The sequence below is a fragment of the Nicotiana tabacum genome, chromosome 24, assembly GCF_000715075.1.
Source record: "Nicotiana tabacum cultivar K326 chromosome 24, ASM71507v2, whole genome shotgun sequence".
Taxonomy (NCBI): domain Eukaryota; kingdom Viridiplantae; phylum Streptophyta; class Magnoliopsida; order Solanales; family Solanaceae; genus Nicotiana; species Nicotiana tabacum.
Genome location: NC_134103.1, coordinates 77,904,310 through 77,927,289, shown reverse-complemented (window position 1 = coordinate 77,927,289; position 22,980 = coordinate 77,904,310). Strand labels below are relative to the sequence as shown.

At 37.0% G+C, this 22,980-nt stretch overlaps 2 protein-coding genes across 2 annotated transcripts; both read left to right on the top strand.

Annotated features, from left to right (window-relative positions):
- The first annotated feature begins 1,803 nt into the window (after window positions 1-1,803).
- Window positions 1,804-20,093, top strand: LOC107831620 (uncharacterized). The gene is made up of 15 exons (XM_016659402.2): window positions 1,804-2,172; window positions 8,901-9,028; window positions 9,272-9,404; window positions 12,807-12,963; window positions 13,048-13,126; window positions 13,392-13,432; window positions 13,575-13,691; window positions 13,831-13,911; window positions 16,451-16,513; window positions 16,642-16,693; window positions 17,845-17,919; window positions 19,063-19,110; window positions 19,307-19,342; window positions 19,418-19,492; window positions 19,775-20,093. The coding sequence occupies exons 1-15, from the start codon at window positions 2,013-2,015 to the stop codon at window positions 19,847-19,849; spliced, it is 1,320 nt and encodes a 439-aa protein (XP_016514888.1). The 5' UTR covers window positions 1,804-2,012; the 3' UTR covers window positions 19,850-20,093.
- A 1,514-nt stretch (window positions 20,094-21,607) lies between these two features.
- On the top strand, window positions 21,608-22,348 carry LOC107831616 (F-box protein At3g07870-like). Its single transcript, XM_016659400.1, has one exon. It carries the CDS (start codon window positions 21,608-21,610, stop codon window positions 22,346-22,348), a length of 741 nt encoding a protein of 246 aa, XP_016514886.1.
- Window positions 22,349-22,980: the final 632 nt, after the last annotated feature.

The window sequence follows — 22,980 nt, the reverse complement described above, 5'->3', positions numbered from 1 at the left end:
TATAAAACTTTATATAAAATATAATATAAGTTTAGCTAGAAAATCCGTGTCCTCTCCAATGGTCACTTAACTCACTATTTATAGCTATGTTTAGGGAAAAAGGTCATAGGATCGTACCCTCCTTTAATGTCAATTATGAGGTCATTGATGAAAATGTAACGGTGAACATAAATGCCAAATTCTTTGTAACGGACCGCGCTCTTAATGCTGCAGAATATTCCTTAGTAAATGCTATCGGGCGCAGAGCATTTAATACATCCTTATAAGCGTTATCCTTTCTGGTGACAAGCAAAGTGGTTGCGTTCGGTCGTCACCATCTCATCTTGAATTTCACGTGTCTTCCTTTTACTCAGCCACGTATCTTAACATATTTTACCCTATACAAAATGCATACAAAACAAAGAGAATTTTAATATCATCATGCAAGGTAAAACAGATGTAACGCATAGCACATTTCACACGGTTAGAAGTATATATAACAAACGTTGTTGTAAGGTTTACATGAGTATTTATTTTTTTCAATGCACACATGTGGATAAAATACACATCATAACAAATATATTAATGACATGTCATTATACTATTTATTTATTTTACAAGTTTAATCACTACATATAACTCGTATCCAGCTCTCTTTGAATTTGAAGTCCTCGCAATTTTTTCTCGAAGAGTGCATAATCAAGAACTTTGAATAAGAGTTCTTTTATCCCTAAAATCTGTCCCCTCAACAAATCATCCTTGATCTTACTCAGCAAAATTTGGAGGCGTAGAATCAGACATTTGCTACGTGAAGCTTTGTGCTATGAGATCAGCCTCCCACTTACGATTTCTTTATAGAACATTAGAACTACATTGACACCGAGTCAATCAAAATGTCAATGATTGCATTAGGGTAGGGAATATTATTGATTTGACATGAGTTACCCACTTCTAGATTTTGGGATGATCGTCAGAACTATGAACAAGTATAATTATCGTGATAGCTTGATGACCTTGTAACAATGGACGAATTAATTTGATATCTAAAGCTATCGATTTTTTTAGAGTTATATACATCCAGAAAAATTCCAGAACAATCGACAAATCCAAATAGGCTCATCAATAAGTGGAAATCCGTTATCCAATGCTTTCCTTTGGTTGTGAGGTATGACTAATTTTACTTCAATGGAGAACTAAGATATTTATGTGAACCTTCTTGATTTCTTAATATATCAAATACATATAATTAATTATAATAAGATTAATTTTAAAAATGTCAAATAGGGAGACTAATAGTGGTTTGGTGAGAATATTAAATCGATGGCTACTTGTATATTACGTATAAATTACATTGTTAGTCTATCAATATCGTTATTTTATTTATATATAACGCCAATAAGCATGATCATCAGTTAGTTACATTTGTTATATTATGTATTTTGACAAAGTAAATACGTATAGATAAGATAACTCTGCATTAGAGAGCATGTTTTGCAAAATCGTGCAATATATGTGTATTGAGTATGACAAAAATTACTTTTTATTAGAAAAAATTTTCTTTTAAAATGCATTATAGTGTTTCATTGTGAGTTAAAAAAAAAATTATCTACAAAATAACCAAATACCAAAAACAAAATTTTCCAAAACAAATGTTTTTTTTTTTGCTTCCTCGTACCAAACACATGATGTCAATATTGCGCGATAAATGTTGTCCTGCTCGGTAATGTGTCGGTTTCCAATCACACCCCCCCCCCCCCCCGGGCTCCGCCACACACTCACTCCGTCGCGTTTGGTTTACTTACGGTAGAACTCCTTTTCCTTTCAATTGGGAAACAAAAGCATTATTCCAACAGAATTATTCCTTCTAATAAAATAAAATTCCTTTCCGCCGATTGCCCCACTCCCTTTCCTTTACTTCTTCCTTATAGTTCCCTGAGTTGCGATCCGGCTTTCAGATTCTACGGATTGAAGCTTAAGTTATATTGTTTGATCCCTTCCTCTGAACTATTTATTTAGTCATATAAGCTTACAACATGGCGTCAACGGAGGGGCTGATGCCAATAACAAGAGCTTTTTTGGCTTCTTATTATGATAAGTACCCATTTACCCCTCTCTCTGAAGATGTTTCTCGTCTTTCTGATGAAATTTATTCAATGGCTAATGATCTGCATGAGGGTTCTCCTTTGACCGAAGGTAATCTTTTTCGTCAAATTTACACTCTTGAAGTTAATAGCAGTGCAATAGAATCATCATCTATTGAATTAAATTCAAATGGAAACTTGGCGTCTATTCACAACTATTGATATCGAACTCATGAACAAATTGGACTGAAAGTGTTAATACAGTAGGAAAAAAGGTCTTTGATACATATCAGGGGACAGTACCCAGTGCGGTCCGTAATGGAATTGCATAGAGAGAGTTATGCCCAAGGATATAGTGGACCTTTAGGATGAGAATGTGTAATGGAACCCACTTGCTCTTTGGTTTGAGGTGGCTGGAAGCCTCCAACACATGCAACAAGGAGTACATTGCTCTGAAGAGTGTTGTATTTTACTGAATAATTTGGTTTTTAGTTCAACCATAGGTGGAGCTAGGCGGTCGGCCCGAATCCCTTTCGCTGGAAAATTAGGTTGTGTATATACGGTCATTTTTTTTTATGTGTATATATTATATGATGATAACCCTTGGCTATATTTGATGTGCATATATTGCCAGGGGCGGACCTAGAGCATTGGCTACGGGTTCCCGGGAACCCAGTAACTTTTGCGTAGACCCTATATTTATATTAAAAAATTCACTAAATATTTATAAATATCTAACTGTGAACCCAGATATTATTGCATATCAATTTAAAATTACGGTAGGAACCCATAAGCTTCAAATCCTGGATCCGCCTCTGTATATTGCATTGTGTATTTTTTTTGTTCTTTGAATTCCCTCGGTGAAAATCCTGCCTCCGCCACTTAATTCAACGCTTCTTATTCCACATGTGAGGTATGTTGAGAGCCCTCTTTCGGAGCGTGGGTTGAGAGGCTGGTCTGGAATGTGAGACCAGTTTATTGGTTATCTTCGGAAGTATTTTGTCTGCGTTGAACACATGCGGTGACTTGATTAGGGCAGCCACTAAAACTTTGCATTTGTTTCATGTTAACCACTGATGTAGAACTTTTAAGCTGGTTCTCAAATAGGCGAGCAAACTTTGTGGATGCCATGCCCTTGAGGCTTATCTCCGTGGGATACCACTTGAATGGTCTTTGTGGATTGTTTATTAGAAGTTAAAGTATCTCCATCCACATCTGTTATTCTCAGATTTCACGACATAGTGATACGGCTAAAACATTACCAATAGCATGGAATTCCTTCAAGTGTCTCAAGTGCTTTTAGCTAATACTAAGCATGTTTGAAGATGTGCAAAATTTAGGATTACTGCATAGCCTGGATCACCTTTTCCGAGACATGATTAGCAACAATACTCTGATAGAGGATTGCGAGGATAGTGATATTTACAAGAGCTATTCACTTATTGACTTAGAAAATGTGCTATTCACTTAACAACAACAACAACCCAGTAAAATTCCACAAGTGAGGTATAATTCCACAAGTGAGGTATGGGGAGGGTAGAGTGTACGCGGACCTTACCCCTACCCCGAGGGAGTAGAGAGGCTGTTGCCGGTAGACCCTCGGCTCAAGAAGACGAAAAGAGAAACAATATATCAGTACCATCAATAGAAAACAATAGAAATAATGACAGTAACATAAGAACCAGAGAATAGATGAAAGACACTAACAACAACCAGTAGATAAGACCCGACACAATGAAATGAAAAACGGGAGAATAGTGTGAACACAACATTAACAACTAGCCGTCTCCTAATCAAAAAAAAAAAAAACAACTAGCCGTCTAAAACAAAACCCTATCAGACTAACCTCACACCTCTACAAAGTAGAAAAATGCTCAACTAACTCCTAACCTACAACCCTAATGCTCGACATCCACACCTTCCTATCAAGGGCCATGTCCTCGAAAATCTGAAGCTACGCCATGTCCTCGAAAATCTGAAGCTACGCCATGTCCTGTCTGATCACCTCTCCTCAATACTTCTTAGGCTGCCCTTTACCTCTTCTCGTACCTGCCAAAATCAACTGCTCACACCTCCCTACCAGGGCATCTGGGCTTCTCCTCCGTACGTAGGGGTGGGCGTTCGGTACTTCGGTACGGTATTTAAGAATTACGGTTTGGTATTTCGGTATTCGGTATATCAATTGTGCATACCAAATACTGTACCAAAGCAGTTCGGTACGGTTCAGTATTTTCTTGTTTGGTTTGGTATTATTCGGTATGGTTTCGGTATCGCACCGTCCCTATTAATGATGCAGTTATAAGTTATAACACTCCCACAGTCCCACTAGATGCACAGAACACTTAATTTGCACATAACAATGAAGAACTCCCACTGAAATAAGTATGAAATTTAACATAACACTTAATTTGATTGCACGGAAATTGAAGCCAATTCCCTCATTGATGAAAAACACACGTACGTGGATCTTGAAAGTTAAACAATATGGATGTTTCTCAGTTTTTAAAGCAATGCAGAAACCACAGAACATGTGAAAGTGGTACTGTGTCATTAAATTCAAGGATGCAATTGATCAATCCTTGTCGCCAACCCCCAACAAAAGTACTTCAATGGCCAAAAAAAATATTTAACTAAAAGCACTAATCTTCTTGTAAAATACTTCTACAGTAAGTACAAATGCCTTCAAGTACTATTAAGAAGAACAGAAAAAACACTTAACACAGTCCAAGACTCCAAGTCAACTCCTCTATTAGACTGTTACAATCTTAAAACTGAAACACCACTGCCATCGCCGAGGAGAAGAGTCGTTGCTCGCCGAGGTCGTGAAGTCGATGTCGCCCTCTACTATTCTAGGGTTAGAAAATAGAAAAGGGAAAGGGGGTAAGTAGAAGAAGCTAATGTAAGTATGTTGTCTCTAAGCCTAAAGAGGCCGCTAGGCGCGCTAAGGGATTAGGGAATTATGGGGCTTGGGGTATTGGGCTTAGGCTTATTGGGCTGGAAAATAGAAATAGAGTTGGGCTTGGACCAGTGTTATCAAAGGCGAAAAGCGCAAAAAAGCTCTAAGGTCCGTTGGGGCTTTAAGCGCAAAACACAAATAAAGCGTGAACTTTAATGAAAAAAGGCGCAACTGGAGAAAAAGTAAAAATATGTATATGTAGTACAAGACTAATAATTATAAGCATGAATAACAAATATATGGACAAAGAAATTGGAAAAAAATTACGATAAAGTAAAATATCAATTGTTTAATATTACCTTTTCATGATTACACTCATTGGCAAGGAATAATATGCCTTAGAGCCTTGATGTGATACTAAAGTGCCCACAAAGCGAGGCGAAGCGCTCAACATATTTTGAGCCTTGCTTCAGGGCTTAAGCGCGTTTTAAGCGCGCCTTTGACAACACTGGCTTGGACTTAAATATTTTGGTATTTCGGTATACCGAAATATCAAAAACTCAATACCGAATACCGTACCGAAATATCGCAATTTCTGTACCGAGGTATACCGAAATACCAAAATACCAAATTAATTCAGTTCGGTTCGGTTCGGAATTCGATTTTTCGGATTTTATGCCCACCCCTATCCGTACGTGCCCAAACCATTTGAGCCTCGCTTCTCGTATTTTGTCATCCATAGGAGCCACACCCACCTTCTCCCGAATATATTCATTCCTAATTTTATCCATCCTAGTGTGCTCGCACATGCACCTTAACATCCTTATTTCTGCTACTTTCATCTTCCGATATGTGAGTGCTTAAATGGCTAACACTTAGCCCCATACAACATGGCCGGTATAACCACCGCTATATAAAACTTACCTTTGAGTAACAAAGGCACTTTCTTGTCACACAGTACTCCAAATGCTAATCTCCATTTCATCCACCCCACCCCAATATGGTGTGTGACATCATCGTTTATCTCCCCATCCCTCTGGATAACTGACCCAAGGTACTTGAAACTGCCTCTTTTGGGGATGACCTGTGATTCAAGCCTCACTTCTGTGCCCGCATCCCTCGGCTTTGCGCCGAACTTGCACTCCAGGTATACGTTTGACAGTGTATAAGAATAATGCTGAATAATGTGTATTAGTAATGCTGGTATTAGTTATGCTGGTGTTAGTTATGCCGACATATTTCTTATCCATTGTTTGGTTTGATGTATTAAAGCATTGCACAATTTCTAAAAGAATTGTTTGTTTACAAAAATACCCTCATAACCAGTCCATCATTTTATCTTTTTAAAAGAAACATATAATTGAGGAATGTTTTTATATGAAAAAGGTTTTAAAAAATTATTTGATTTGTTTACCTATATTGTAGTAATATTTATTTATAAAAAAGAAAATATGCAAAGTATTTATTTATTTACTAGGGATATAACTTTATTTCCCACTTTCTTGGATTATTTCAAACTTGCATTAATATAATAGTATATTTTAATCAAGCATAAATTTTGAAAGACAATTTTGTCTTTAACTAAGCTAATGCATGCATTAAAACCCATTGCATTGCTAATACCATGGTTTCTAATGCATTAGTTATGCATAGGATAATACCAAATATGGTGTATAACTAATGCTTGCATAAATAATGCATATGTTCAAAAAGTTAACCAAACAAGGTATTATCAATACAAAAGCTAATGCATGCATTATTTTATCTAATGCATCCTACCAAACGACCCCTTAGACTCAAGGGCCTGTTTCCCAATATTATCAAAGGCGAAAAGCGCAAAAAAACTCTAAGGTCCGTTGAGGCTTTAAGCGCAAATAAAGCGTGGGCTTTAATGAAAAAAGGCGCAACCGGAGAAAAAGTAAAAATATGTATACGTAGTCCAAGACTAATAATTATAAGCATGAATAACAAATATATGGACGAAAAAATTGGAAAAAATTTACGAGAAAGTGAAATATCAATTGTTTAATATCGCCTTTTCAGGATTACACTCATTGGCAAGGAAAAGTATGCCTTAGAGCCTTGATGCGATACTAAAGCACAGACAAAGCGAGGCGAAGCGCTCCACATATTTTGAGCCTCGCTTCAGGGCTTAAGCGCGCCTTTGACAACACTGCTGTCTCCAAACCTCCAACCTCTCGTTAACGCCGCCTTGTGTCTCATCGATCAGAACTATGTCATCAGCGAATAACATACACCATAGCACTTCCCTCTGAATGTGGCGTGTCAGTGCGTCCATAACCAAGGCAAATAAGAACGGACTGAGCGCATATCTTTGGTGTAATCCCATAACAACCGAAAAATGCTCCGAGTCGCCTTCCACTGTCCTAACCCGAGTCTTAGCTCCATCATACATGTCCTTAATCGCCCTAATGTAGGCAACCGACACACCTTTAGCCTCCAGGCATCTCCAAAGAACCTCTCTAGGAACCTTGTCATACGCTTTCTCCAGATCAATAAACACCATGTGCAAATCCTTCTTCCTATCCCTGTACTGCTTCACCAACCTCCTAATAAAATGGATAGCTTTCGTAGTCGAATGACTCGGCATAAACCCGAACTGGTTGTTGGATATAGACACCGTCCTCCTCACCCTCACTTCTACCACCCTCTCCCAGACTTTCACGGTATGACTTAGTAACTTGATATCCCTATAGTTGTTACAACTCTGGATATCACATTTGTTCTTGTACAACAGAACCACCGTGCTCCACCTCCACTCATCCGGCATCGACTTCGTCCTGAAAATAACATTAAATAGCCCAGTCAGCCACTCCAAGCTTGCTCTACCCACACTCCTCCAAAATTCTATCGGGATTTCGTCTGGCCCGATTGCTCTATCCATACTCATCTTACGCATTGCCCTACGACCTCCTCGATATTAATACGCCTACGGTACCTAAAGTCTCAGTGACTCTCGGAATGCCCCAATTCACCGAGCACAATGTCCGATCCCCCTCTTCATTCAGAAGTCTATGAAAGTAAGTCTGCTATCTGCTCTTAATCTGATCCTCTCCCATTAATACTCTACCGTCCTCGTCTTTGATGCACCTCACCTGGTCCAGATCCCGAGCCTTTCTCTCTCTCGCCTTGGCCAGTCGGAATAACTTCTTCTTCCCGCCTTTGTCTCCCAGTTCCTCGTACAGACGACCAAACGCCGCCGTCTTAGCCTCCGTAACCGCCAACTTCGCCTCCTTCCTAGCTACCTTATACCTTTCTCTGTTCGCACTCCTCTCCTCCTCGCATGTGCTCCCTACTAACTTCAGGTATGCCACCTTCTTCGCTTCCACTTTACCTTGGACCACCTTATTCCACCACCAGTCGCCTTTGTGCTGGTCAGAGTAACCCTTCGAGACCCCTAACACCTCTCTTGCCGCCTCCCTTATATAGTTCGCCGTCGTCGTCCACATAGCGCTCGCGTTCCCACTACTCTTTATCCCTTAAAAGATAAAGAGAACTATGCATGTTGCATTTACTAATCATAAAATTGATGCGTGGCAAGCTTCATTCAGGCGGAACAGCTGTCCTTATAGTACGAATATGTGATTCTGACCCCGTTGTTGGTAGTAGCAGATGGTCAATTAAGAATCTGATTTAATACTGCAATCTCTAAGTTGGCCCCTAGAAAATGACATATTATATTTAATCTCGTTTTATTTTTAGTACTCTTTTACTAATTCTCTCAGTAGTTTTCTTAGTATTTTCCATGATTTATGTTATGGAGGATTAGCTGAAAAGCATTTTCCCTGATTGATGTTGTCTACTTACTAACTTGCAGATACTGAAATGAGAATGAGATTATGTTAATAAAAGCAGTCCTGTATTTCTTTATCTGTTTGTGAACTCCACTTGTGCGGCAACTCTCATTTGATTTGATTTGACAGGAGAAAGTTCATTAGTCCGTGAAGCAGAAAGGCCCCCTCCTCACAAAGTTGATGAGAATTTGTGGAAGAATCGAGAACAGATTGAAGAAATACTTTTCCTATCGGAAAGCTCCAACTGGCCACCAGTGGTGAGATATACAGTTGTCAGAACTCGAGTTTTAGCTTTTCTGAAAAGGCCTCAGTTGACTGCTAGTGATGTCATTTGTTTTTGGCTTAGTTAGTTGTAACCACTCTGTCCCAAGGCTTGCTTCATTCCCAAAAAATATGATTTTTCTGTACTTGAATTCCTCACACAGGGTTGAGCAAAGATAAAAACATTCTGTATTTGTCTCGAAAAAATAAATGTTTCATCCTTCTCTGGTGTTCTTCAGCTCAAATCGCAGTCAACCGCTGAAGATGCTGAACTTGTGTCTCTTCTTGGACGGCTTGGGGAAAAATTTCGAAATACATTGAAGGTTTTGGAGACTTTCCAATCAAGGAATTCCGAGTTTGTATTCAACACTGGTTGGTCTTTCTGTGCTTCTTAATTGTTGAGCTACTGCCAATTTATGAATAATATATTCAGATCTATCTAGATTGTTTGCTTTTAGTCTGGATTTGTTAGTTTATGAGACATCATTACTCTCTATTCCTGATAATTAAGTAAAAGAATGTCGTCACCTGGGTGCTCCTTCTTGAGCCAGTATGGGCGAATGCTCCTTGTTTGTTCTAAAGTCGAACTCCGCTATGTAAAGGGGAATCAAATGTTGGATGAGTTGTGCTAACTACTAGGTTCCAGTAAAATGATATGATGAAAAGGTAAGAAACATTAGGTATAAGGGCATTGGTGATGGATTATACCTTAGGAAGCTTTAAGCATAGGGAGTAGGGAAACATGGGAAGCAGGATCTATTTTCAAGGCTAAATAGGTGATTTGAATGCAGTGGAGATAGGAGGAGAAAAAAGAAAAACATATAGGAACCGCTTTGAGATCCCTTATGCATCACACCACAAAATTAGAATTGCATTACATAATCGAAAGAAATTAAGTTGCTTACGCTTAACAACAACAACAACAACAACAATTACACCTCTCAGTCCCAAACAAGTTGGAGTCGGTTATGTGAATCTTCACTGACCACGTTACTCCATTTAAATCATTTCATGTCAATATTATGCAAATACAAATAAAAAGTATTACTTAGAAGTTATGTATAAAACTTTGAAAGGCTAAACCACTCATAGAAAGCATAAGACTTATAGTAAAGTGCTAATGTGTAAAACATATTCTTTACTAATACCTACCTTCCATTGTGCCCTATCTTTTGCTAAGTCGCATGGATCCCAATGACCAAACCATGTCAAATGACCTTCCTTCATTTTATCCTCGATATGTGCTACTTGAACTTTCTCGCGGATGTGATCATCTCTAATCTTATCTAATCTTGTATGATCACACATCTATCTTAGAATATGCATCTCTGCGATATTCATCTTGCGGATGTGTTGAACTTTAGCGGCCCAACATTCACTCTCATATAGCATTGTTGGTTTTATAGTTGTTCTATAGAACTTACCTTTCACTTTGTTAGGCATCCTTCTATCACATAGCACTCCTATAACGCGTCTCCATTTCAACCATCCAATTTGATTCCATGTGTAACATCTTCATTTTGTATTTCCATTCTCCTGGAATAATGAGCCTATATATCTTAATTTTTTGCATTTAGGCACCATAATCCTATCTAATATCACCTCAATTTCACTTTTTGTATTTTGACTAAACTTGCAGTGCATATATTCAGTCTTACTTCTACTCTTCCTAAGACCCTTACTCTCTAGAGTGGTTTTCCATAATTCAAGCTTTTCGTTGATACCCTCGCTGTTGTCAGTTAGCACAGTATCGACCTCAAATATCATACACCAAGGAACTTCATCTTGTATTGTGTTGGTCACCTCATCCATATCATACACCAACGGACTTCTGCTTCCAAAATGCTCATCGAAAGTATCAAAATGTAGTCTGCACCTACACTCTTTTGTGTGGCCTACACTCTCAACAAATAATCTATCCTCTCATTCTCTATCATTAGTCCCCCACTAAAATGCACCGTCATCGACATAGTGTGCTCTGCCACTCTCCTCCTTTCTTCTCCTTATTACCACTGTCAACCTACTCCCCTTTTCCCTGCAAACCACACGTTAGTCGCTCCTCACTTCTCTTCCTCTCCATGACTCTTTCCCCACCTCCATGATTCCAACTTCCTTAGTCACTCCACCACCATAATCAAAAGAGTGTTCATGTGTGAACCCACCATTTGGAGTTGGTTAAGAATACTGAGTCTAAAGCTTTTGTTTGGAACATTCTAGCCCTTGGCATAGTTTCTTTGCCTTTATCCGAGAATGATGACGATGATCTTAAATTCATTTCCAATTATCATAGTGTGAAGTTCTTGATTACCACTAGACAGGAACTTGTTCAGCTTCATAACACGAACATTGTTTTGGGAACAGTTCTTGAATGTGTGACTCAGATTTAGAACTTTTATCTTTTTAGTTGGCATATATGCATGTTTAGTGAAAAGGATGCTTTGATATAGTGTATGTTGTGACAAACTCAAATGTTGCTTAAGAAAAGAGATACGGTGTTGCAAATCTCCAGGATATTATTAGCAGAACTTGAATTGTCAGGACAACGGCAGAAAAATCAAGGTTAAAAGAATCGTGTCAGTCGCGTAAATGTGCAGCATTGGTCACTGGAGAGTTAGTGACACCAGAAAGATCGCTGGAGAGCTGAACAGTGTTTGAACGATCATAGAGCGAGGAGCGACGCTTGAACAATTCCAGAAAAGAGCAACGCATGAATGGTTGCTGGGGAGGAGTGATCCTAAATGATTGTCCGGGAGTAGTGGCACCGGTTGTTGGAGTGAGGAGCGGCGTCGAACACTAAAAGAAACAAGAAAAGAAGAAAACATCGGGCTGGCTTTGCACAGTAGCTTGAAGCGCAAAACAATTGAATTTTCTTCTTAAAACTCATAATTGCAGTTATCTCTGCCATCCCATCTTGTTGTAGTCCTTCATATTCAGTTTCTCATCCAATTTACCATTAGAGATGTATTCCTTTATTTGAAATGAAACTACTTTCGTTCCATCAAATAGTCAGCGCTTCATATTGGAGCACACTTAGACCTTCGAAGGTTATTTCTTGGTGTTGGATCTATGTTTTCAGGCTTCAAACATTGTGATAGTACACTATCCAATATAGAAGGAAAGTAATAGAGGCGGTGTTTGGAATTGAAAGAATGTTTGCTTGAGTAATTGGAACTTCTATTGTGGTACATTTTTGGAGTAAATGTAGTATCTCAGTCATGTATGATGGCTGGTTGCTCCTTTTTTTTTTTAAATGACTGGTTGCTCCTTCTTTTTTTTTTTGTTTTTTAAATGACTGGTTGCTCTTTGTACAAATATGTTTTTGTATTTGATTTTCTACTTTGTATATTTCTTGTGTATGGAGTATTGTTTTTGATAAAGTAAGTGATTTCAATAGCTGGCATCAAGAAGATGCAAGAAGTACATGATTTGGCATTTGAGCTTACAAAAAATATTCCGGCTTCTATACATAATTGGCTAAGCCAGAGCTAAAGAACTAATGAAATTCTTGTGTATGGAGGAGTACATGATTTTCCTTTCATATTAAGAAAATTTTTACATTAACAGAAAAAGAAAAGTATTACCCAAAGTTAGGTACCCCTGCGCCTATTGTCAACTATTACAGTATGTGGTTACCGGATTCTCCTACAAAGGCAAGCACCAAGTTGAAGAGATGCGCAGTACATTTCAGCAACTTGCTATTGTCTTACACGTTCCAAACTACAATATAATTATTCGACTTCTCTTATCATCTGGATGCTCTTATTACTTCTGTAGTGATGACGTACATGCCACAAGACTTCCGCGGCACTCTTATTAGGCAGCAGAGGGAGCGTTCTGAGAGAAATAAGCAGGCTGAAGTTGATGCTCTAATCAACTCTGGTGGAAGTATTCGTGATCGATATGCTCTACTATGGAATCAACAAATGGAACGGTAAGTATTATTTTATCATATCTTTGTGATGGTGCAACCAGTATATGATTTGATATTGACTCATGCTGAGATGCTACCAAACAGGAGGCGGCAACTGGCTCAACTGGGTTCTGCTACAGGTGTCTATAAGACACTGGTGAAGTATTTAGTTGGAGTGCCACAAGTATGTTGCAATTCATTTAGTAGAACATAATGGATTTATAACCTTTCCCTACCATGTTCTTGTCAATGTTTCTATAATCAAGCCTGTTGTTTTCATGCATTAACCTTTTGTTTAGAGTAATACTTAACCTCATGGATGCCAAGTGGCCATTTGGAAGCCCTAATGTTAAATTAAATAGTTTCAATTCAAAATATATTCATGCCAGTGATAGTATGTTGATTCTCTGGTCTTCAGTAAAACTATTCACCTGTACTTTATCTTGCAGGTTCTGTTGGATTTTGTTCGGAAAATAAATGATGATGATGGGTATCTATTTTCTCTGCATTTAGCTTATTTATTCTATATTTATTTTTTTTGATTATGTTCTTCATAACTTTGCTCATTCTTCAAGAGTTGAACGGACTATATTAATGCTGGCTACTGCTTTTTGATAATTGTCTACCTCTAGGCCAATGGAAGAGCAGAGACAACGTTATGGTCCACCTTTGTACAGTCTCACGAAAATGGTGCTCAACATTCGACTTTTTCTTTCTCTACTATGGCGACGTTTTGAAGCTAGAAAACTGTAAGACTTGTCTATATGTTGTACTTTCAAATGATTGAATCAAGGAGCATTTGATTATTTCTTTCAGAAAGTTTGCATCCTTGCTTCACAGGGTAATAGCATTTTTCACCTGAACCTTGTAGTGTTTCCTTTTGGGCAGATCAAAGGATCAAATGGCGGTCTTGGAAGAAGCAGTAGATGTCTACACATCTGAGTTCCAAAGATTCATCAAATTCATTGGGTATTTAATGCTTCCAGAACCATACTTTCTTATCTTTAGCTTGTGCCTAATCATGTTATCACTTATCAGTATAGATTAGCCTAATATCCTTTCTGTCTAAGTATTGCTCTATAACGTCTTTCCTAATATGATATCTTTATCTCATGATTACTTGGAGAAAACGTTCAAGTAGCTTCTTAGATGACATTCACATCATTGTAAGCAACTTATACAATGTGTGGAAGCTAAGGACAGAAGAGAAACAAAGGGAATGCTTACAGTTTGTCCTCTTTCTTTGGTTTGCTTAAAAGTGGAGGAACAAAATTTAAGGGCGGAAGCTATTTTACCTTTGTGTTTCACAATTTTAGTTTGGAGAGAAACATTTCCCTTTCGCTCTTGACTTTTCGAACCAAATAAAGGAAAGACTCATTTTCTCCCTCTTTCTCCATTCGTGCCTTCTTTTCATTGTTTCTTCTAGCTATTGGCCTCGAGGCAAAGATGAGCTATCTAGACTACTATCAAATTCAAAGGTTAAAATTTTGAATTCCTTTCTACTTTTTTGTAATGATAACTAGGAGATGGCATCTAAAGGAATGTCTCTGTGTATATATTCCTACATGTATAATTTAGAGCTAGTATAACCATACTTTCTCTTGCTAAGCAACATATTTCAGCTCTGTGAAACCTCCCTTGGCTTACCATTCCCAAAATGATGGAGCATAGGAAAGCTAAGAGACATTAGCTAGATCATCATAAAAAGGAGATTCCTTTTTTCCCGAATGCTACTATCAAAACAACAAGGAGTTTTCAGGGAAAAAATGCATGCGAGTTAAGTTGAATGTTATATGGGCAGTGAATGCTACCAAAAGATTAGTGTCATAAAAATGCAGATGTTAAGATGGATGTGCGGTCGTCATACAAATTAGACAATATAAGAAATAACCACTGTTTTCACAAAGTGCAAGTAGCACGCATAGGCATGTCCTACGCAGACCTCCAAATGCGCTGCCTCCATATGTTAGAAGGAGACGAGTTACCTAAAATCACATGGAGAAGTTGTCTCAGAAGGGTTGTAGTCGTTTGGAATCAATGCAAACTTGGTAAAGAACAAAAATCAATTTAAAAAAAAAAGATCTTTACAAACGATACAATTTGTTGGATCAGGTCCTAGTCATGTTGGTACACTTACATTAAGGGTCGTTTGGTTTAGATACAAGTTATGCATGGATTAGTAATGTAGGGATTGTAATGCAGAGATATTTCTTGTTAGATGTTTGGTTTGAGGTATTACAAGTTTGTGTACAATATATACTATTATGAGGGTTAGTGTTGTCATTTTAATGTTTTAATCTATGAATTACTAATACCCGTATTCTTTTTCCAGTTCTATCTCACATAAAATAATACGTAGTCCGCATAACTTATGCTTGTATTATTGGTAAAGACAATAAAAAAGATACCAAACAAGCTGTTGTAATTTAGTACAGATAGCACGTGAAATTTGACTCCTTGGTTGGACTTAGACTTGCTGAATGATGGTCCGTGTCTAGAGAGAAGATGGACCTTCTCTAGCTAGAAACTCCCCTTTGGTGTCAGCCTGCTACTAGTCCTACTATATGTTCACTCAAGCACAAGGTCATTTTACTGCAGCCCCACATTTTCAAATTTGAAAGAAAGTTTTCTGATTCACATTACAAACATGTAGCAAAAATTATGCTGTTGCTTTAAATAGGCTTGGGTGAAGTTACTACGGCTGCTCTCTTCTCTCTGTGATTTGCTTCAAGTAATACTAACCTTCCATAATGATTTTAAGTTTTCTGCTTGATACTTCAATATTCTTTGCGTCTGTTCATATATATATATATGCAAAATGTAAGAGAAATTACTATAAGAACGAAGAGATTGTTAGAACAAATGAATTGGATGCTTCCCAGACCCTGCGTAAACGCGGTATGCTTTGTGCACTGGGCTGCCCTTTTTTATATTCTAAAAACCATTTTACATTTCTTATTTAAATGACAGATAATATTTGAAGTATTTATTTTAGATTTTAATGATAAGCTTTCTTGAACTCAATTTTAATTTTCTATGTTTGGTTACTAACATATTTATTCATAATATTATTTTAACAATTAATTTTTCTAATTAAGTGATAATATCATTGATTCCTTAATTATTCTCAGGGGTGACCCCACCTGTAGTGGTGTACAACATCTTAATATATCATTGTTTCAATTATATTTATTGTTTATTAATGCCCTCTTGAATGCAAACTCCTAGGTGATGTCATTGTATGCATTAGAGCGCCACATAGGCAAGCACAAAGTGCCCATCCTTGGCTTCACGTAGCTTCAGGCTTAAGTGTGCCTCAATCTAACCCTTAACAATACTGATTGTTATGGATTTTCTATGTTTCCTAGCCAAATCTTAATCTTGTATGCCAAAACATGTAGATAGTGACTCACATCATAAGAGGAACACTTTGTCATTGAATCGGAGGGTGTAGCGAGTACGTGTATAATTTGGTACTTGTTTCACTGGATTTACTTACTTTTTACAGTGACGTATTTGCGAATTCCCCTTTCTTTATTACTGCGGAAGAAGCTGGTGCATTAGATGCCAGGTATGTCCAAAATTCCTTTCTATGGTGGTTTCATGTACATTTTGCCATTGTTGGACTAAAATATAACACAATACTTGATATGAGTTTCAGAACTTGATCTAGAGCTTTTTTTTGGTTTCCAAATGCAGAAAAAGTGACGAATACAAGGAAGTGAGTGTTCCAGCAGGAAAAACTCATGAGGTTTGTTTTTACTCGGGAGGATTACTTCTCCAAGTCATATTTCCTTTTAGATAGGTGCTGCTCATTTTTTAACTCCTAAGCAGGTCATGTCTGGTTGTAGTTTTTTTCTCTCTTTGTGTGTATGTATGTGAATGTGTGTGTGTCTTTATAAATAGTTGCTGGTCACATGTGTTGCACGTATATTCATGTCAATTTTCACAAAATTTGTACAAAACATAATAGATCTTTTAACTGCGTACATACTCTTAAAACATTTTCTCTGAGTTGTATAATGAGATCAAATAAGCTTGTGAGATAGTATTTGAAATGACATTACTTTTATTTCATGAGCTATAAAAATGTTATATAGTCGTATCTTACCCAATAGTTCTTTATGGTTGATGTTTGTGGTATATTTTCCTTTTTGGTTGAATGTTCACGATGAAAACTCCAAATCTTTTGTCTACAAGTTTGAGAATGGTATTGACTTAATTTTAAAATTTTAGATCATTATCAATCACTAAATCTTTCAAAAATAGTTAAAGAAAATAGATGTTCTTCTTCCTGGTAAATATTCTGGATTCTTTTGTGATGGGACTGCTAAATTTGTCAAGCCTGGCACTTTGTAATTTTTTAAATAAAAAGTTGCGCTTCTATTTGAATTCAGTGTCCACACCTGCATCAATACGTTTGCATCACATCGTTGTTAATGTAATTCGTTCTCCACTCTTTCTAGCTGCCTTTGCTCCTAAATTTCGGGTTGAAGTGATTCACACTGTATTCATCTTTTAACTAATCGTACTTCTTCTGAACTTCAATTCAGAACTCCTTTTGAACTTCTTTTGGCGAGTTAGCTACCTATGACCATCCAAGAGTCTTGTTATCTTAATCTTATTGATTACTCTTTTCATAAATCAAGTACAAGATCTAGGTACTATATATTGCTTGGTTATCAACCAATTGCGGGGGATTTTGGTGTTTTGATCCAACTTTGGACAAAGTTTATATTTCAAAGCATGTTCATTTTAGATTTTGCTTAGATAGTCATACATTTTCTCTATTTGTCTTTGAATGACCTAGAACCTGAAAGTTTATATTATAGAGCTTCATTTGGGTGTTGTTAAAACTATGTACAGTTGATTTATATATATGTTATGTCAATCTTATCTTAGGTTTCATTGACGGTGGACGCCATAAATTCATACATTGCTTGGGATTTCGCTTTGGTTCAAGGCAGAGTGGATATGGTAATATCCTTTTATCTTCCTATAGATGTGCCTATTTGGGTATTATTGGTATCCAACTTCTTTTATAGCAGCTTCCTTTTCTGTGTTGGTTGATTTTTATGCTATATACTGTCTTCTTTAGATTCATGGCCATTTGTTGGAAAATTGATGCCCGGCTTAGTTATCTCCTGCTTCTTTTGGCTACGTCTCTGTGGTCTATGGAAACCTAAAGGATTTTCTATGGTTTCCTTCTTACCCAACTATGTATGTGACTCAGAGATTTCAGTGGTTTCCTTTGGTAGAGGAGGAGAAATTCCAGCTAACATGGTTGTTAAAATGCGTGGCCATCGCATCTAAAAGTTTAAGTTGGTAGAGAGAGCATATTTTTATTTACTTGATTATGTTTTCATCACGTTCCTTCACATGTGGGTCTGATTCATTTTCACGGGGCCGAGCACCTGGAATCTTTTTGATAATGGGTTTGATACCATGTTGAAGTGTTGAGCGTCTCATCTAAAAGCTTAAGTTGTTAGAGAAGTGCATTTTATTTACTTAATTATATCTTTGACATCATATGCTTTCTTTGATTCTTTCTTCACATCAGGCTTACACATAACACGTGTTTCACCTTGTCTCCATCTCATGTCAAATATTTATTTGGCAACGACTGCTGCATCAGTAATTTGCCTCCTCTTTATAACATCATTCTAGGATTAAGAAATCAACATGCATATAACCTTTTTTAACCTCTCTGACAGCTGTTTGGTAATGATACACTGCCTACCAAACTTACAGGCCTAAAATCTTTCACTTCCACTGATATGAAGTAGACGGGTTCTCTCTTTTGACTTACAGATTTTCCCGAGGAGAAATTTTACTGAAGCAAATTTCTATCTCTTGAAGCATGAAGAAAACTATTTCCTTATCCTCTTCATTACCTTTATGTCTTGCTATCGGACTTCTGTTTTCCTTGTTCAAAAGCTACTTAAGCTGCACATAAGTGGCACCAGTTGGGAGAATATGCTGATTTTTCAATCATGTATATTTGGAGAATGTGTGATAGATCTCTTGCATACATATACATATGTTTTGTCAGTTAACTCAGGCATGATACTAGCAGATTTATTTAACCAAGTTATCTGGGCTTCATTTTTCTTGTAATAGGACATTGGCTTTAGCATGGAGTTTACGAATCTTTCCGGACAGAAGACGGTATGAAAGTGTATCAACTTGACTTTCTTTTCCCCTTTTGTCATAAAGTGCGTCTGTTGCAATTTCTTGGTTTACTAGCTAGCATCACATGCCTTAATTAATCTTCTTTCATTTACAAGATACTTCTTTCACTCTTCTCTGACTCAAGTTTTGGTTTTGAACTTTTTCATTTGTCAATCAAACGCTCGACTCACAGCAAATCTTACCTTATCGACGATATGATGCTGACCAAGTGAGTATACTTTGCTGTTTTACTATTTTAATTAGTAGATTTGCTACCGGACCTCCTTAATGTCATTTTTTCCAGGGAAACTTTTGTACGGTTCTAGCTGGACACTACAAACTCATATGGGATAATTCTTATTCTACATTTTTCAAGAAGGTGAGTAATACATTATTGAAACCTAATTCATTGAGGTTATGACTGCCCCTTTAGAATTATTCAGTCCTATCCTGTTGGCGTATCAAACAACAGCTCCTTTCCGTTGCCTAGTAAAATAAGTAGTTTATGTAACGCTTCTGTTGGTCTCAGCACTGTGGTCGCCTTTAAGTGCATGTTAATCTGCACTGGCATCAATCAATTGATTGCTTTGATACTTTGCCTAGTTTTATGTAAAAGAAACATAACCGTCTTGGGTGATTATTTTGCTTTGATTTGCAACAGGTCCTGCGGTATAAGGTGGATTGTATACCTCCTGTTGTAGAGCCAGCGCTTTCATCTGATCAAGTAGATGAGTGAAAGTATTCATTCAGATTTTTTATTGCTGCCAATTGCTTATGAAGATATTATGTCTCATTTGTTTGTATACAAAGGCATTTCCTTGTTTGTACTGCTTGAATTATACCAGATTAATCCACCCTCTGCTGCTTAGTCCCGATCTCATGCTGTAACCACCTGTTGTATTGATTGATGCCCATATCAAGATAAAGTCTCAGCAGTAATGACTTTCATTATGCTTCTAATGTTGACATTATTTGGATATTTAGATTGAGGTCCATGAATTGGCTATCTTTCTGATTAGGCAAGATTTATTAACTGTTTGATAACAACAACAACAACAACAACAACAAACGCATTGTAATCCCATAAGTGAGGTCTGGTTAGGGTAGTGCGTGGGTAGACCTTACACCTACCTTGTAAAGGTAGAGACCAGATGTTTCTGATAGACCCTTTGCTCAAGGAAGCCTTTGGATAATAATAATAGTGTTACTTCAAAGGATTTGCAGTTAAGAGGTACTTTATCAAAGACTGAAGCTAGGGGACAGCAAAGTAGAGAAACATACTCTAATCTTTCAGTGAGTAAGAAAAGCAATTCTTCTGGATTTTAACCTTTTTTTTTTTAGAGCAATTCTTGATTCATCAACATTGTCGAAAACACAATATACAAGATACTTATCCATTAACATCTTATTCTGTTGGGAAAAAATTTCAGTTAAGAATAACGTCTTGTTACAATGTTTGTAAAAGGCACACCGTCGTCCATCAGTCATTGGGTTGGTGATAATTAAATTAAGGCATTCTTTTCTACGATAAACTAAAATAATAAATTAAACTATGTGAAAGAAATAAAAAGAAAGGCAGCCTCTGCATGTTGGTATGAAAATGCTTCTTTCTTTATCCATGAATAAACCAGAACGTGTGAGGTGGAAAATTTGAACTCAACCCATGCACCAAATTATGTTATTTATTAAGGTTGAGAATTAAAAATGAGGTAAAATAATTATTAACCCACCTTAGATAGAAGTTATGCACTTAGTTTGGTGGACGAATTGGGTTCAAATAAGTATTTTTCCTGTGAGGATTACATCTATAGAAACCGCAGGTTGGACTAGTCCACATTATGTTAGGAGTGGGATAGTTCAGTTTAATTCAGAATCCATATTGAAATAGGTTTTATTGTTTCGACTCAAGTAGGTTTTGTATTATTATAAATAGTGATGGGACTATCTATTTTTTTGTGTCGAGATTTATTAGATTATGAGTGAATTATTTCGTGGGTACTCGAATCCTTCACAAACAACCATGAATCTACCATCTTCAATCTTGGAAGATATTTTCTTAAGATTATCACCAAAAACAATCTTTATTTGCCAAAGTGTTTGCAAATCTTGGCTAAACCTAATCTCACACCCCGAGTTTATCAAACTTCATCTCTCAAAATCCCCTACCAACCTCATCATATATAATTTTAATCATTCCCGTTCAAGTCTCTTCAACTTTGTAAATTTGGAAAATAAACCTCATTATCATCGTCTCGCTTTTGAACCAAATTTTCACCTTAACATCAAAACCAATTTTCCAAATATTAATATCAATCCAGTTGGCTCAATACATGGTTTGTTTTGTCTATATTATAAGCCTCTTGATAATAGTGTTCTTGATATTGTTTATATCTTCAATCCAACTACTCGACAATACATCGAACTTCCTGAGCCTAAAGGGCTAAGAAGTTGCCCAAACTTAGTCACTTATGGCTTTGGGTTTGATCCTATGAGAATGGAATACAAGGTGATAAGGATTTATCAAGTGGAAACTCATAATATAAATAAAGAAAAATATTACACGTCTGAAGTTCAAGTGTACACTCTTGGGACAAGGTTTTGGCGTAGTGTAGGGTATATCAAGCTACGTTTTGAACGTAGATATTCTGGGGTATATTTCAATGGAAAGCTTCATTGGTTGGTTAAAGATGTTGAAGGAAATGAGTCAATTTGTTTTATTGATATGCGCGACGAGTTGGACGAGTGGACTTTGGATACTGATGAAGAGTTAAATCGGGAAAAAGATATGACCTTTTCCACGGCTCCTGAATTTAACAAGAGGAAACGTAAAAACTTACCCGCACCACGAGTTCACACCAATAGAGACTACCAAGATTATAGGAGTTTGGGAGTGTTGGGAAATTATCTTTGCCTATGTGACAATAACACGAAAAGTCATCTCGATATATGGGTAATGAAAGAATATGGAGTGCAAAGTTCTTGGACCAAAGAAATTGTCATAAACATAATCCCAGAGTGCAATTGGTTTTGCTACACAATGGTACAGGTATTGAAAGTTTTTCAAGATGGAGAGATCATGTTTCAGTTGGGGGAAGATGTCTTGTTTACGTATCATCCTGAGAAGAAAACTTTGACAAAAATTGAGTATTTTAGTGGTCGTTTTTGGGCTTCTACTCATGTCTCAAGCTTACTCTCACTCAAGAATTTTGGGACAGGAGTTGTCAACACTTTCTAATTTCTAAGTACTAGTTTTGGTATAGAGAATTACTCTAACTTAGGTAAAGTTATCTCTGTGTGTTCGAGCCGTGGAAGAAGCCATTAATACTTATATTAGAACAGACTGTCTATATCACACTCTTTGAAATACGGTTCTTCTCCGGACCATGCGTAAATACGGGATATCTTGTACGCCCATTTTTTTTTTGTTGGGCCTATAGTGATGATGGTATAGTAAATTCTGCATGTTGTTTTGCTTAGTGTACTAGCTGTGGTATGATGATCTTCCGAGAATTACTCCATAACTTGTTTGAACTTGAGCAATGTTTTCCATTTCAATTCCATCTATACAAATTGTAGGACAATGGTTGCAACAAGTGGCGGCTCCAGAATTTTTAAATCATAAGTGCTAAGCTATTTTTAGTTTGAAAATTACTACTTAGACTGAGTGCTTAATTAATATATTTGTATAAATTACTAGTTTTTCTATATAAGTAATAGTGTTTGTTTTCAAAAGGAATGGGTGCTTAAGCACCGATAACACATAACGTGGATCCGCTATTGGACTTGCACCCAAAGGTGTGACCGAATTATCAATAAAACGGAGAGAATAATGATGTTTCAGGTTCTAATTCCAATAGAAGCGAAACA

Bases quoted from the DNA above. Each gene is read 5' to 3' on its own strand.
- LOC107831620 (XM_016659402.2), top strand. From the start codon at position 2,013: ATGGCGTCAACGGAGGGGCTGATGCCAATAACAAGAGCTTTTTTGGCT. The intron at 9,029-9,271 runs GTGAGATATACA...GGTGTTCTTCAG, and splicing joins GCTCCAACTGGCCACCAGTG to CTCAAATCGCAGTCAACCGC. The intron at 13,433-13,574 runs GTATCTATTTTC...GTCTACCTCTAG, and splicing joins AAAATAAATGATGATGATGG to GCCAATGGAAGAGCAGAGAC.
- LOC107831616 (XM_016659400.1), top strand. From the start codon at position 21,608: ATGGAATACAAGGTGATAAGGATTTATCAAGTGGAAACTCATAATATA.